The sequence below is a fragment of the Heteronotia binoei genome, chromosome 4 (genome assembly GCF_032191835.1).
Source record: "Heteronotia binoei isolate CCM8104 ecotype False Entrance Well chromosome 4, APGP_CSIRO_Hbin_v1, whole genome shotgun sequence".
Lineage (NCBI taxonomy): Eukaryota > Metazoa > Chordata > Lepidosauria > Squamata > Gekkonidae > Heteronotia > Heteronotia binoei.
The window spans coordinates 114,544,028-114,561,475 of record NC_083226.1 but is presented as its reverse complement, the minus strand read 5'-3'; the positions used below and the strand labels follow the sequence as shown (position 1 = coordinate 114,561,475).

At 40.0% G+C, this 17,448-nt stretch overlaps 1 protein-coding gene across 1 annotated transcript in view; it reads right to left on the bottom strand.

Moving 5' to 3' along the window:
- Positions 1 to 361: 361 nt before the first annotated feature.
- Positions 362 to 17,448, bottom strand: part of ST8SIA4 (ST8 alpha-N-acetyl-neuraminide alpha-2,8-sialyltransferase 4) — a 183,265-nt gene continuing 166,178 nt past the window's right edge. Inside the window, exon 5 of the mRNA XM_060235641.1 lies at positions 362 to 1,271. Within this exon, the coding sequence (XP_060091624.1) occupies positions 989 to 1,271 (283 nt within the window). The 3' untranslated portion in view covers positions 362 to 988. The remainder of the gene's footprint in view (positions 1,272 to 17,448) is intronic.

Below are 17,448 nucleotides of genomic sequence, written 5' to 3'. Positions count from 1 at the left end.
AAAGCTTGTTTCTAACAGGACCAACTACAAGCAACTATGAGTTTGTAAGACCTGGTCTATAGGTTGCTTCCACCACTCAAAACAATGTCTGCAAGATGACTTATTCCCAACACTACTGCAAGGTGCAGAGCTGAAAACCACGCTGATTTTCTGCATCCCCTAAACATTACTTGTGCCCTTGCTACACATTATTTCTAGTGAATTGGGCTGGTATGGAATGTTTCCAGGGTTCACAGAAATAAAACCTGGTGATTGGCTCTACATATTACAGTTGGAGGCAGTTTCATCTGTACTGTATATACCAAGCCAATATCAAACAATGATAGAATACAGATTTTTAAGTAATTAGGATTTTTTTTTTTAAAAAAAGGATCTTCTAAGACCACTTTTTGAGGATTACTTAAATTGTTCACATTATCATTTCAAAATCACTTAAGGGGTTCCAGTACCCATATAAAATAAATTACAATTTTAAAAACAGGGAGAGAAAGAGGATATAATACATAGCCAGGCAGTTCCCTGACTGAATGTAGTTTTCTTGATCTTTCTGTTGCTATCCACTGCACCACAAATTCCGTTTTGATTTTTCTTGTCAAATGATCATATTTCCTTAAGGACAGATCTCACCTCCTGGGTGTTTCTTCTATTTTCTTGCTTGACTCTGTGGTGGCAGTTGAACAGTAAATCAGCTATTTGCTTCTTTAACAAGTGATGAATGCATTGTTGGATCTTGTAAACACTACTTTTTTTATACATTCAAGCTTTGTTCTTAGTGGAAGTGGCACTTACTTGAACCATTGCACTCAAAAATTAGCACTTCAATAGGTAAAACATGAGTTGGAAATGGAGTTTTGATGCACTTCCTTGTTCTCCATCAACTTAGCCCAGCACACTGGGGTATCTCCTCTGTATGGGCCCCACTGCTGTTCCACAAAATCTATATGCCAAAGCCCATATCCTATACGTCTCATTGTACGTCACTTGTGCTTTATTGCTGTATGCATTTCCCTGTTGTCAATTTAAGTGCTCCTCTGTTATGTAACACATTCAAAGTTTTAAATTCCAGCGGCATCCGGTGAGGGCTGGCTATGGAAAAATATCGGTACTTTAGGTCATCATAATAATGATATTTTACTGATTTCCCATTAATATCCTTTGGGAAGGGCCAGAATCCATAGAGATGAATTTCGTCACAGAACCTTGTAGCGAGTGTATACATCAGTAATCCTGTGCTGGGTCGTTTGATGAAAACCTTGTTGGTCAGCCAGTAACTGAAAAACAAGTGAGAAAACAGAGGATAAGCGGGGGGTTTATTGTTGTTATTTAGCTTCTCTAAAAAGGGTTAGCACTATCTAATGAATATAATTGTGATTAAGATAATAATCAGAGAAGTCTAGTTGCCAGGTCTGACTCGGGAAATATCTGGAGACTTTGGGGGCTGAGCCAGGAGCATGGTTGTAACAAGTATGATTGAACTCCAAAGGTAGTTCTGGTCATCACATTTAAAGGGACCACACTCTTTAAATGCCTTCCCTTCACTAGAAATAATGGAGGATGGAAGTACCTTCTTTTGGGGCTCACAGCATTGGACCCCCAGTCCAATCTTTTTGAAACTTGGGGGTGAGGAGATACCAGATGCTATGCTGAAAATTTGATATTTTGATCTCAAAAAACAACCCCCCAGAGCTCCATATACTCACAGATCAATTCTCCATTATACCCTATGGGAAACCAGTCTCCATAGGGTATAATAGAGAACCCAGCAGACATTCAAACTCCACCCCCCTCCCCACTTTCTGATAACCCTGAAGCGGTGAGAGGGCCCCCAAATCAAAGGATCCTCTGCTCCCAACTGGAGATTAGCAACCTTAGAAAAGTTTATGGCTCAGTGATGAGAGCATGTATGTAGTGCAATACCTGAAAACTCCAGTTAGGGTAGCATTTTAGTTACTTTAAACAACAACCACTGCCACCTGGTTTTCAGGCATAACGGGAGTTTATATAACTACTCAGAACAGTTTAAAATAGTTTGACTGGGAAAGCCAAGCACCTAAAACTTTGCAAAGGGGTGCAAAGGCAGGGAGAAGGCCCCCACCAGGGCTGCTTTTGACTCCCTTCTCAATTTAAACACCCCACCAGGTGTTTAAATGGGAAGCAGAAGCTACGGGGAAGCCACAGAGAGGTGGCAAAAGCAGGGGTGTTTAAATGGGAAGGGGAAGTTGCCGGGTTGCTTTTGCCTTTGCGGCAGAAGTAGCTGATCTTTCTTCCCTCTTCTGCTGGTGGGCACCCAATTTATCACCCCCACCTTGGTAGCTCCTGGGGCATAACACCCCTTCTGCCCTCCCCTAGATTGGCCCTGGAGTCTGTGCACTTAACCACTACACCAAACTGGCTCTCTACCAAAGAAGGTACCCCTATCCTTCATTACTCCAAATGGAGGGAAGGCATTTAAAAGGAGCATGGTCCCTTTAAATGTGATTGCCAGAACTCTCTTCAGAGTTGTCACAACTTTGCTCCTGGCTCAGCCCCCCAAGTCTCATGGCCCCACATCCAAAGTCCCCAGGTATTTATTGAGTTTGACCTGGCATCCGTATTTTGAAGAAACCTAAATAAATATATTCTGCAATCAGACACTGAACCAAAACACTTGACTTACTAAAGTTTGATTCCTTGATGTATTTTAATTCAAACTTGCTGCTTTTTCACAACTTTTAGTCAGAAACTCTTTTTATTTTTTATTTTCATTGGACCTACAATATGAAAGCTATGACTTGACTCACTGGTAATGTTCCTAGACATTTTGTAGTGGTCTGAAAAAACATGGGGTGAGGCCAGAGGAACATCCAGCAAATGATTCTGCCTATGGGGCAATGTAGTTAACTATTACAACTGATCTCCAGACAACCAAGATATGCTTTCCTGAAGAAAATGGCTGCTTTGGTGCGTGGACTGTGGAGTGTGACATCCTTATCTCCCCCCCTCCCCCGCTGTAGCCTCAAATGCCCTTCAAAAGGCTGCTTCTTGGGGAAGAGGATCAGAATGAGGGGAGAGTACAAGGTCTCCCACAGGAAGAATTGGTGACAACTGCCCTTCATTGTTAGTGGAACTTCACTGTGGGATCCAGCCCCACATATGGATACTCCTAAATACATGTAAGAAACAGATCCATTTAAAACAAATTAAAAGAGACAGAAATAGAAACAATTAATAAAATACTTCTGCATATTTAATATAATATTTATTTAAAAAGGAGACAATGAATGGAAGACAATCCCCATAAAACAGTTATACCCCACTGCTGTTTTTTTAATTACTGCAGATAACATGTATGCAAATTTAAGACAGTTCCTCTATTTTTTCTTTATGGCACATATGAAGAAAATAGGGTACTTTTCAAGTGCATACTGAAACACTTTAAATCCTGTCAATTACAAGTCTTTACACACATGCTCCTTGGATGCAAATCTAGTTGTTCCTTGTGTATCTGTAGAGTTACTGTAGTTCTGTTTAGCTTACACAGATCATGGGGTGAAAATAGCCCCACATAGTGACTGTCCCAAATGATGAACACCATGCTGCCCTGTGGCCAAACCTGAGAGATAACAGAAGGTAACATTTAACATCAGGAAACAAGCTAGTCTGACAGAAAAGAAACTGAATTTCAAACTATGTTTCCTGTTCCTTTGGAAAACTGGCACCTCTACTGAGGATATGGTCACTTTTGCCCTTTAGTGGCTGACTAGCATGAAATGTCAACAATCCGAAATGTCTCATCTTGGCAGAATGAAGCTAAAGTTGTTTTCAGGGGTCAGAACTTGGTGCTTATTTTGCAGAAGAGAAATTCCCCTCACCTCCTTTGGCACTTAAAAGAGTGACATTGAAGGTACCTTTAGCAGAGTTGAAGAGGTAACATATCACCACAGGTACAGAAAGTTAATAGGAAAAGGTTTATTGCCTGGGAATCAAATTTAGCTTCTGTTCCTATTGGGCATTTTATGGCTTAAAATTAATTCTGATAGGAAGAAGAATTTGCCAGACATGCAGATCTGCCTTGAGACAGTTGCCTCAGCTAGGCTGGTGCCAGTGCTGAGAGCAGACAATGAGGAACTGCTTTCCTAATTTTATTTGCTTGGACCCATGCCTGAAGTGAACATCTGTTGATATTTTACTGTATATCTCCAATGCTTAGTCCAGTTAAAGATTCATGGTGCTGGTGCACGCTCAGTAGAGCTATCTCCAGGCAAGAATGGATGTCAGTGGTCTTCACACTTCCATTTTGCCTGAAGAATTAAACACACTCACTTCACCCACATGCACAATTCCCTTAATAATGTATAAATTGCTTTCCTTTGCTCCTGCAGCATCAAACATCTGTGATTACAGAATGAGGCATCTAGGATGAAGGCTGTTAACTTCAAGAGCATAACTCATTTAACACATTTAGAAAATTCATGCCTATAGAACACACCAAAAATTATGTTGTTAATGTGTATGGAAGATGACAGAACCCATTAGCAGGGAATGTGGTGGCAGGAATTGATGGTGAGCACATCAAGATTGATTCCCCACTAGCCTTGTCCTGGTCTCATGCTCCTCTTCTCCATGGGGCTTCCATCTGATTTCACACAAGCTACCCAGGGCTGCAACTCGCTCCACCTCTTTTGCACGGCAAGCAAGATCTTCTAAAAACCAGTTTCTGCTTGCCGCGTGAAAGAGGTGGAGCAAGTTGTAGCCATGGGGCAGCTTGTGTGAAATTGGATGGAAGCCCCATGGAGAAGAGGAGCGTGAGAGCGGGACAAGGCTAGTGGGGAATCGGTCCAAGAGTTCTGATCACCAACAAATACCCAGCCCCAACTCCAGTTGGTACTAGCACTCAGCACTCAGAGTGTTATATTTGCCATACAAGTTTAATGGACATGCATGCCTGTTCTCAGTATTTTATTGGTATATTATATTGCAGATTCCCTTGAAGAAGCCTGTTGGTGAAACACAAAGGGTATTTTAACGAAGTAATAAAATTTGTTTCTTCTCTTTAGTTGCACCATCAGCCTTGGGTCGCCTTATATCTCTTATGTATGGGACAGCCAGCAAAAAAAGGAGGCAAAATGGGTAGGAGGGGAGAGATGAGAAACACAAAAACAATATGTTGTGGCTGGTTGCCCACAGCTTAGAATCAAAGAAAAAGGCGCAACAGAATGCAGTCACTACCAGCAAGGCTGGGCAGTCTGCAGAGCATGGGGTTAGGTATCAAATTGTGGGAGGTAGGGCTGGGATTGCTGAAAGCACCAGAGCAAAGTGAAGTAAAAACGAAGCAGAGTTTAGCTGCCCTCACTTTCCATTTCTTTTTTAAAAAGTGTCCCCACTTGATAATCTCATGAAAAGCAAGAAAAACTCACTTAATTCACATATCCCTGAGATCGTTATGCAATTTCCTGTAGAACATGGATATTTTCTACCTTTGCCTGAAATCTGATAGGAGAGCTTCTGTGAGTAAAAGATGCAACCCCTGAGAATTTTGTCCTGAATTAGTAAAGAAAAGAGGTTAGAGACAATGTAACCACTGGAAATGACTACTAGATTGATTTCTAGCTGTAATCCCAATATTAAAGGTAATTTCAATCCCAATATTAAAGAATTTGATTCAAGCATGAACAACACATAACTAAGAACTTTTTGCACACCTCTGCTATGAATCAGAAGAGGTAACTGTATGACACAGAGCCTATATCACAGGGAGTTGGAAGAAATACTGTCGTCACTGAAAAATACAACATTGAAGAATTAGCACTAAATTAATTTCTCTGTTTTACTTATCGAATGTATATTTTATAATATTTATTGATTTTAATTGTTGTTGTGATTTTATATTGTGAGCCACCCTGAGCCTGCCTCGGTGGGGAGGGTGGGATATGAATCAAATCAAATAAAAAATAGATACAAATAATAAATATGCAAATCAGTCCTCAAGAATTGTTGAAATAAACAATTAAAGTAAGCTACACAAATGTCTTAATATTGTGATTGTGAAAAGGGAAAAGAAATAACTATTGGGTACTTTACAATTGATTGGGGAACCCAGATTAAACCTCAATTTCTAAAATTCTAGGAAACCTTGAAATTCACTGCTGAGTTTTGCAGTCATCTTGAAGAAAATTCAAGTGCATCCAAGTATCAAAATGACTAGAGGCATTTAACCTTCAGTTTAGAGCTTAAATCCTTTCACCGAGGCTGAGTTTGAAATTAATCAGCCAGTAACACATCTCACCCCAGTAAATCCCTAGCTCTCTATGCTTGGCACAAAATGATTTAAAATTGACCCCTGTTTTCTTTGGCTTCTAATGTTTTTTTCTGTAATTGTTCTGGTTAGTGAACAGTATTGCAGCTCTGGGAGACTGGTCAAAGGTGATTATCAGATAATTTCCTAATATGAAAAATAACAGTGTGATTAGTAGGCTGCTTGCACTAATTTTATCCTAAGGGTGAGGAAATGGTGATTAAGAAATCTCCTTTTCAAAGTAGTGCTTCTTGCAATACACTGATTTTCCTTGTGGGCCATTTCTTCCTGCCACAACATCAAAGATAAAGTATAATCATCATATTGGAATAAAGGTGGCAGTTTGGGACCTAGATAAAAAGTGAAGCTTACGTGTCACAATGCTAATTTTTAAACTTCATGGAAAAAGCAATTTTAAAATAATCCCTTTCATTTAACATGGATCCAATCATATTGTTTCTCCATCAACAGCTGGATGTAAGCCAGGAAATGTGTGCCATTTCCCAGATCACAATAAAATGGTCAGCTATCTGTTTAACAGCAAGGAGCACAGATTGAGTGTATGTATAGAACTGAAGTTCACTGGTAGGAGTGGTAGAACATGCATTTGGAAGTTTCCCATGTTGTCAGCTGTTGACAATTTACATTTGGGTGATCTACTTTTTAATGGAAACTGAGATGAATTTGGAGCCAAGCCTTTGATAAAAGTGATAGAATTGGAAAAACAAAATGGGAGTCTTGAGGTACTTGAAATTTGAAACAGATTGTAATGAAATTACAATTGTATGACTCTCAGGAACAATGTATAATAAGAAATCAAAGTTAGCCAACTCCCAAAGCACTCCCCTCCCCCACTTCACTCTGTATTGCACAAACCTCTTGTGTGTGTGGCTACTAGGGGTGAATTGGGAAGTACTTTCCTATTATCAGGCCATGTGGGTCTAACTTGATGACATGCACACTGCAATCACATTAAGCATTGCTCATTTTAATAAACCATTCCAGTCTGATCAGATGATGTGATGTGGTCCCATAATGATCTGGCTGAAGTAAGGTTTCCAGCAACCAAGAAGAAAAAAAAGTCTTACCCCTTTAACTATGGCTTAACAGGGTGTTGTTTACTAGACAATGTTATTTACTACTCACAAAAAGATTCAACTGCCCATTTCCACACATTAAGCCTATTAAAGGAACAGTGAATTTTCATTCCAGGTTCTTGACAACCCTAGGTTCAAGACATCATAAATTCTATTAGAGTGCTACAGAAACATTTCATTACTTGTGCACTTTTCTTTTATAAAATGGACTTTTCTTTTAGGTAACAACAATCATAAACATGGTCTAACACCTGGGCTTTTTTTGAGCAGGAACGCACAGGAACACAGTTATGGCTGGCTTGGTGTTGAGGAATGTGGCCTAATATGCAAATGAGTTTCTGCTGTGTAGCTCATAAGCCTATGCTCAAATTTCTCTTACAGAGAAATGATCAGGAGAATAGAATGTGTGATGACAGAACTTCTACTAAAATAATAGCCCCATGCCCTGAGTTTGAAAGTCTGCCCTGTCATTTTGTCACAATTTGCTAATATATTCAATGGATTTCATGTAAAGTGATATAATTGATATCTGGCCAAGTAGAATATTCATTTTCTCTCTGATCTTAATTTTCCCAAATGAAAAAAAGTAGCTTAATAACTAGGGATAAGCACTGGGATGCTTTTCTGAACAAGCGGGAGCTGTTCCAAATAGATGGTCTCCACTTGTCCCAAGAAGGAACCAGGTTGCTGGTGCTTAAAATCAAAAAGGTAGCAGAGCAGTTTTTAAACTGAATCTTGGGGGAAAGTCAACAGTAGATGAAATGTCTCTGGTTTGGGATGACTCATCTCAAAGAGATGATGGGTTAGCTGTTACTTTTCTACAGGGCAATGGATTAGAGTTGTCCACTGAGACGGTGACAATGAGTATGGACTCCGTGGCAAAGTCTCAAGGCAGCAGGAGGAAGGTTGCAGGCCTAACTTGCCTGGGAAATTATAGATGTTTATATACAAATCCTAGAAGTGTCTGAGGTAAAATCGGGGAATTGGAATGCTTAGTGTTGGGAGGAAATATAGACATTGTGAGTATCTCAGAAACTTAGTGGAATGAGACGAATCAGTGGAACACAGTGATTCCTGGATATAAATCATATCAGAAGGACAGAGAGAGAAGGGTTGGAGGCAGGGTGGCATTGTATGTCAGAGAGGGTATACAGTCTAGTAAGACTGAGAACATAAGAGAATTAGATTTGCTTCTAGAAATGCTTTGGGTTGAAATAGTGGGCCCAAAAGGAAGCTTAGCTCTGGGAGTTTGTTATCGCCCACCGGATCAAAAGATAGAGGATGATGAAAGAATTAAAGATTCTTTAGATGCAAAAACTGTCATAATAGGTGATTTTAACTACCCACACATTGATTGGGTCAATATGTGTTCAGGTCGGGAGAAAGAGATTGAGTTTCTAGACATTCTCAATGATTGTGCTATGGAGCAAATAGTCACAGAACCTACCAGAGGAGAGGTGATCCTGGACTTGGTTCTAAGTAATGCCCAAGACCTGGTGAGAGATGTAAAAATGACTTCACCGCTTGGGAGCAGTGACCATAATGTTGTTGATTTCACCATTTGTATAAATAGGGAGTTGCCCAAAAAGACCAACACTACCACTTTTAACTTTAAAAGGGGTAACTTCTCTGAGATGACGAGGCATGTGAGGAGGAAACTGAAAGGAAAGGTAAATAGGGTAAAAACCCTTGGGGAAGCTTGTAGACTATTTAAAACTACAATCCTAGAAGGGCAGATAAAATATATACTGCAAGTCAGGAAATGCACAAATAGGAATAGAAAAAGGCCTGCATGGTTAACAAACAAAATAATGGAAGCTGTAAAAAGTAAGAAGGATTCCTTTAAGTGGCGGAAAGCTAGTCCAAGTGAGGTTAATAAAAGGGAACAGAGGCTGTGGCAAATCAAATGCAAGTCTGTGATCAGGCAGACAAAAAGGGTTTATGAGGGGCATATTGCAAAAAACATAAAGACCAACAATAAAAATTTCTTCGAATACATTAGAAGCAGGAAACCAGCTAGGGAGAACCCTTGGATGACCAAGGGGGTAAAAGGATTACTGAAGGAGGATAGGGAAATGGCTGAGAAGCTGAATGCATTTTTTTTGCCTCCATCTTCACTGTGGAAGATGAGAAGTGTTGCCCACTCCAGAACCACTGATTTCGGGAGAGGTGTTGAAAGACCTGAGTCAGATTATGGTTATGAGAGAGGAGGTCCTAATACTGATAGACAATTTAAAAACTGATAAGTCACCAGGCCCGGATGGCATACATCCAAGAATCTGAAAGAACTCAAAGATGAAATTGTGGATCTCCTGACAAAAATATGTAATCTTTCATTAAAATCTGCCTCCATTCCTGAGGACTGGAAGGCAGCTAATGTCACCCCCATCTTTTAAAAGGGTTCCAGAGGAGATCTGAGAAATTACAGACCAGTCAGTCTGACTTCAATACCGGGAAAGTCGGTGGAAACAGTTATTAAAGAAAATTAGTAGGTACATTGCTGAACAAAAGTTATTGAGGAAGACTCAGCATGGGTTCTATAAGAGAAGATCTTGTCTCACTAACCTGTTACAGTACTTTGAGGGCATGAACAAACATGTGGACAAAGAGGACCCAATAGATGCTGTTTACCTTGACTTCCAGAAAACTTCTGATAAAGCTGCTCATCAAAGGCTTCTAAGTAAGCTCAAGAGTCATGGGGTAAAAGGACAAGTGTTCTTGTGGATCAAAACCAGGCTAATTAATAGGCAACAGAGAGTGAGTATAAATGGGCAATTTTCACAGTGGAGGGCGGTAAGCACTGGGATACCGCAGGGCTCAGTGCTGGGTCCAATGCTTTTTTACTTGTTCATTAATTATTTGGAGTTTGGAGTAAGTAGTGAAGTGACTAAGTTTGCGGAAGACCCTAAATTGTTCAGGGTGGTGAGAACCAGAAAGGATTGTGAGGCACTCCAAAGGGATCTGTTGAGGCTGGGCAAGTGGGCATCAACATGGCAAATGAGGTTCAATGTGGCCAAGTGCAAAGTAATGCACATTGGGGCCAAAAATCCTAACTATAAACACACAATGGGGTGTGAACTGGCAAAGACTGACCAAGAGAGAGATTTTGGGGTCGTGGTAGATAACTCACTGAAAATGTTGAGACAATGTGCAACTGAAATAATAAAGGCCAATGCTATCCTGGGAATTATTAGGAAGGAAACTGAAAACAGATCAGACAGTATCATAATGCCATATCCAATTATTTTTTGGCTCTTAATTGCTTCTCCTGAAAAAATAACGAACTTTTGTCCTAAACAGGAAGGACTGGTGCTTCAAATAGCAAGTTATGTTTTCTTTATGTGGCTTGAAGCCATGATATAATAAACTGCAAAGCTAAAGCCTTGGCTGATGAAGGTTTTTGAAACTGAAACTGGCCCCTTGAATTGACTTGATTCTTCTATTTGGCTTATTTACATTGTGACGTAAAACCTTTGTAATGAGACTCTTTATGCAGCAAGACAAAATGTATTTCTAATTGGATATGGACATTTCCGTTTAAGGGCTTTGTTGTTGTTACAATATAATTGCTATTATAGTGCTACACAGTTTGCTATTTTTTCCTTTCGGTTAGAAGGCACATCCAGATTATGCGGCAATACAGATACTGAGTTCTTTAGGACAAGCAGTTTTCATACTTGCACACAAACAAGAAATAATCCTTTGGGGCTGTAAGAATGAAGGTTCAGAAAACAAAGTGTGCACTTTGACTTTGGAAATTTGGGAAGCATTGAACAAATCTCCATAGAAAAAGAATGATGCCACCTTATCCTAAGAGCGAGCAATAGATATGAGTCTGCCACAGGCACCAGGCAGAGCTCAGATCTATAATTAAATTTGTACTGAACAGTGGGATTTATTTTCAAGTAAACAAGCACTGAATTGTAAGAAAGCAAGTTTAAACATGCATGCTAGACTATTTACCATCTGGATTATTATTCTTCGAAGTTGATAGCACAGATTTATCCTGAGTTTAAAGATTGGAATCTAATGCCACAGGTAGAATTCTGATATCATGGACAGGAAAAGGAAAGGTTTGATATGTCAAGCAACTGATATACGATTGTTTGAAAGAGAAGGGGAAACAGCAGAAGCCAATAGCCCTCTGCTACTTTAAAAAGTGTGTGTGCTTCCAATATTTTTTAAATAAATGGCATATTCATGCAGATTGGGCTGGTTCTACACATCCACTATATATAAATCTGTGGATGCCCAGTATAAATCAGCATATATTTGAGTAACCTTTACGCATGACTTACTAACTCATTATATAGAAGGTGAAATTGAGCCCTACTTTATATGCTATCTGCTGATTGTGTGCTGTATCTCAGACAGGACTATGATGGTTTAAGATGGAATTCACCAACAGTGCAATCCTATGCAGTTACTCTAGCAGCTCTGTATAGGATTGTACTATGAATTTTCTAATTTATGACATAAAGACATAAGAATAGCCCTGCTGGATCAGACTAATGGTCCATCTAGTCCAGCATCTTGTCTCACACAGTGGCCATCAAAGACCAAAGAAACTGTGTGAAATGTGCTTGAACTAGTGAAAAAATAACTGTACACTAAAAAGATAATAATCCTTATTGTACCAATGATTATTCAGCAATCCTCAAGTTAATCAATACAGGGTTAGCACAGACCACTCAGGTCAATGCACAAATATCCAAAATGTCCAAAAACACTGTCCAGTCTGAAAAAGACATTTGATCATTCTCATTTTGATAATCCTCTTCCACAAATGGACTGCACAATAATTCTAAGAATAATTCAGATGCCAGTTGTTGAATCACAATCAAGTATGCCTTCTCCCACATCTAGCTTTTGTTCACAGTCACAATATCATTTATTAATTTCATCATGAGACTCAATCTTAATTCATTAATGGACCACTGAGCATCATGGCACAATGGCCAACCAGTTCCTTTGAATAGCTAACAATAGGGCAGAGAGAGGCAGTTTGATGTATTGAGTGATTAAGACTCTTATCTCAGAGAACTGGGTTTGATTCCCTCTTCCACATGCAACCTGCTGATTTGACCTTGGTTCAGCCACAAGTTCTCTCAGAGCTGTTTTGCTCAAGAGCAGTTATGGAAGCTCTCTCTTAGCCCTACCTACCTCACAGGGTGCCTGCTGTGGGAAGGAGAATGGAAAGGAGATTGTAAGCCACTCCGAGACTCCTTTGAGTAGTAAAGGGTGTGGTATAAATGCAATCTGTTTTCCCTCTTCTTCTTCCCGATGTTGCCTCCTGGCTCTGGGATTCAGAGGTTTAGTTCCTCTGAATGTGGAGATTCCCCTCAGTCATCATGGCTAGTAGTCATTGATAGAGTTATCCTCCATGAATCTATTTAATCCCCTTTTAAAGCTGTTTTTTTCCTGTTGCTACCACTATATTCTCTAGCCACCATGGTGATATATTGTCTAAAGGAAGAACAGGCCTGCTCTTAAAAACAACAGCACTGCATCCAGATACCACCCTTCTTGGTAATGTTTATACCAGGGGTAGCCAAACTGTGACTTGGGAGCCACATGGGGCTCTTTCATACATATTGTGTGGTTCTCAAAGCCCCCACTGCCCTGTTAGCTGGCTAGGAGAAGGCATTTCTCTCTTTAAAAAACTTCTTCAAGGTAAGCCAGCTGCTGACTTGGAGACTGCATTCAAAGTTGCTTTCTTTCCACCTCTCCCACCCAACTCCCTCTCCCACCTCCCTCCCTCAAACATTTGATGTTCATATGTTGTTGCTCTCAAATAACTGACGTTCATGTCTTGCAGCTGTCAAACATCTGATGTTTATTCTATGAGGCTCTTGCGTTAAGCAAGTTTGGCCTCCCCTCGTTTATACACTGTTTTCAAATGTTACTAAATCATGTTTCTTCAACTGCGCTGAACATCATGGTACTGCTAGTGAGCACAACTATGCACATGTTAATACTATGTCCCAGCTTTATTCCTAAATGTGATGGGAGATAGGTAACAAAAAAAGAGGTGTCCAACACCATGGTTCAAACACCATGTCAAGTTCTACCACCACCTTTATCAGAAAGATCCAAGTTAAATCAAGTAAATAAAATAGAGGCACTAGAGAAAGGAAATAGATGCACATGTGAAATACAAACACAGTTTAAACCCTTTCTCTAACAAACTACCTGATAGTAAGGGAGGAAATGAAAGGGGATAATTGAAGACACACAAGCCTGCTTCCTGAAGAAAGTGGGGCAGAACCAGAGAGGTAAACTGACAAGACTGGACAAGCACAACACAATGAGGTAACAGGCTGGGATTCAAAACCAAGTACCCATTGGATGGAGGGAGGGATAACTTTGTATACATTTTTGCAAAGATTGAGGAGGGGAAAAGGTGTTGGCATTGGAATGCGGGTGTGGTGAAAAGTCCATCTCTCTAGAGATGAGCCAATTTGAAAAGGTATTTTGTTGTTTTGTGGAAGTGAGTCTTGTTTGAATTATAGGTAAAAGCATCAAGGAGAAGTGTTCCTTTAGCGAGACTGAGAGTTTAGATATGCAAGTACTAATGGCTAAGTATTTTACAAGATGGAGTAGAGGGAGGAATCTTCCTGTCCAATACTTAACGTAAGGAGGAAACAGATGGGGCTGACCCGTAGCTCATTGTCTTATTTGGGACCGTCATTAAGGCCAGATTATCAGGGAGAGGACCCCCTTAGGTCTTTGGGGGGAAAGGCCCTTCAGTTGACTCCCACCAGAGATGGGCTTTTGCATAGTTAATGCAGAAGCTGTCTTCACATTCTTTTCACACTTTCAATGTGACTCACTGTCATTTTAGCACCAATTTGATCCAGACTTCATTTTTCACTGTTGGCCCATGCTAAGCCATGTACATGTACAGGGATCAAAAATGGCAGTCCCTATGAGGGGGAGTCCTGAGTATCATAATTTTCTTCCTCCTATTCAGCTTATGTTGAAAGGAAACAGGAAGAAAACTCAAGCACCCACTTGAGTGTGGGTGCTAGCACCCACACTTAAAGCACAAAATGGCTTTAAGGACTGCTTACTTTGATATAAACCTTGCTGAATGTTGACCTCTTTATTGTAGGTTCTGCTCTGGTTATCCGATATCCAAGACAAAACACTTCAAAAAAAATTGCACCCCGTCTGTGGAATTTCCTCTCTGCATCTATTTATCTGATTCTTTCCTCTCCTCACACAGTTTTTTTTCAGATCTGCACTCTCACTTTTAGTTGTGTCTAATTGTATTGCTTCCTTAGTGGTTTGGTTGAATTTTCTGTTATAATAGTAACATGACTTATCTTTTATTATTTTGATTGGGTTTATTTAGTGGAAATGCTGTGAGTTGCCTCCTGAACACTATTGAAACATTAGATACAAATGATTTAAATAAATATGCTTATTGAAATCCCTTCAGCCTAATGAACCACTTGCACGCCAAGGATTTTGCACCTGTTCTCTACCATCATACTGCCAGGATACTAGTCTGCTTTTCTTATTCTTGTTTGCTCCCTCCCTTTTAAAAACCAGAAACACCAACCATGTTTCTCCCATGTTTTTTTGTGGCCCTGCCGTGAAGCTGTACAGGTTTTCATGGGGCCACATACCAAGGACCTTAAGAATACCAGGATCTAAAGAACTGTGCCACTGCTTCTATGCACACAGTGGAGCTGAGAAGCTTGTGTTTCTCGAACAGCAGTCTTCACACCATATTGTGAATGCATTCAAAATGGAGAGGACTTTCAAACAGCCTGGGGAAATCAGCTCTTCAATGAAATAAAAATTATACAGAATTATACAGAATGATGGAAAAAGTGCAGAAAAGGGCAACTAGAATGATTAAAGGTTTGGAACACTTTCCCTATGAAGAAAGGTTAAAACGCTTGGGGCTCTTTAGCTTGGAGAAATGTCGACTGTGGGGTGACATGATAGAGGTTTACAAGATTATGCATGGGATGGAGAAGGTAGAGAAAGAAGTACTTTTCTCCCTTTCTCACAATACAAGAACTCGTGGGCATTCAATGAAATTGCTGAGCAGTTGGGTTAGAATGGATAAAAGGAGGTACTTCTTCACCCAAAGGGTGATTAACATGTGGAATTCACTGTCACAGGAGGTGGTGGCGGCTACAAGCATAGCCAGCTTCAAGAGGGGGTTAGATAAAAATATGGAGCAGAGGTCCATCAGTGGCTATTAGCCGCAGTGTGTGTGTGTGTGTGTGTGTGTATAACACAGAGTGTTGGACTGGATGAGCCATTGGCCTGATCCAACATGGCTTCTCTTATGTTCTTATGCCTGACCTATAAAGTAGCAAAATGTATCCCAGCCTAAACATCTATCTAATTGATTCCAAAGGTGTATACAGTATAACTATTTTTGAAGTTTTGCCATTATCTCTCCATGCAGTTCTATAATATGTCATATATGTTTACAATACATACCAAATACCTCTCCGTAGGACCTTCAAAAATGTCATGCATGCTGTTTTCAAAAGAATGCAAAAGTATGTTGTAAGTAGCAACAGCAGTCTGTCCAGAGATGCAAATAATGACCCACAGCATGAAACTGTCCTTACTTTTTGTAGTCCTAGTCGTTTTAGACTTGTACAGGAATTTACACATCTACATTTCCCCCTTTTTCAATACAGAAGCTTCTCACACAGCTTGATACCTGCTTCTCAAATTCCTTGATTATTGGAAGTTGCCTGTTGAGAGCCTCTGGACTGTCTTTTATGTAGTGGAATCAGCAAACCAGTTGGATGTAAGCAGCTCAGTGCCTGTGCCTTTCGTTCAGGCTCTTCTTATTGGATGATACAACATCCAAGTGATCATTTCAATAATCACTGGATGGTAAATTTCACAATATAAATGTGTGAAGACATTTGAGTATTTATTGTACAGAATATTTAGATAGCTGCTTAACTGAAGGTGAAAACACGCTATAATGAAAAGAGATTGAATGTTTGACAGTCTACCTCTCTTCAATGGTGAGTTCCACTCTGTGAATCAATACTACCTTCCCATTTTGACCTCAGTCAGTACTAAGTGTTTCTCCTAAATGTTTTAAGCACAGCAAGATTCCTGTTTGTAAAGTATTTATCAAACAGAAAGGCCATCAGTGTGGCCTTTAATTTTAATGTATTTGTTCTCCCACAAAAAGGGGAAAGGTTCAGTTACTGCAGCTTTAAAGGTAATCAGATTACATCATCCTGAGAATATTTAGGGAGAAGGAAGTCAATTTGAAATCAACAGATTGCTTGCCAAGGCAGTGTGCTTAGAATTGACACAAAAGCATGCTGGGTTGTAAGACAGCACCAATAATTCTAAATTGCCGAAAGCAGTCAATATTTGTTGTTTGGACATACAGCCTAAGAACTCTATTGTAACCTGTGGGTTTCATTCTGTTCTAGATCTATAACCCAGTTCCAAGTTAAGGTTAATTAGCTGATAGGGCAGCATTTCAAGGTTGCTTCTGGATACATTTTACAGACATGTATCTTGGGACTTGTGTCATATGATGCATTGTCATGGCATTTCATAACATTTTGATGGTACTATATTTCCTTACCAAGCCAGTTTGGTGTAGTGGTTAAGTGTGTGGACTCTTATCTGGGAGAACCAGGTTGATTCCCCACTCCTTCACTTGCACCTGCTAGCATGGCCTTGGGTCAGCCATAGCTCTGGCAGAGGTTGTCCTTGAAAGAGCAGCTGCTGGGAGAGCCCTCTCCAGCCCCACCCACCTCACAGGGTGTCTGTTGTGGGGGAGGAAGGTAAAGGAGATTGTGAGCTGCTCTGAAACTCTTCGGAGTGGAGGGCGGGATATAAATCCAATATCTTCATATCTAAATAACATTAGTAACATTTCTTAAGAAAAAATATCTAATAGTAATCAAGTACAGAATTGAGAAATGGCATGACATTGGGCTACATCCTATTCTCATCCCACTTCCCACCTACCCCTATTCTTCCACTAAGGAGTTCAGGAGAACACACATGGCTCTGCTCTCATTGTCCTAACAAAGTCATCTGAGATAGATTAAGCTTCAGGAGAAT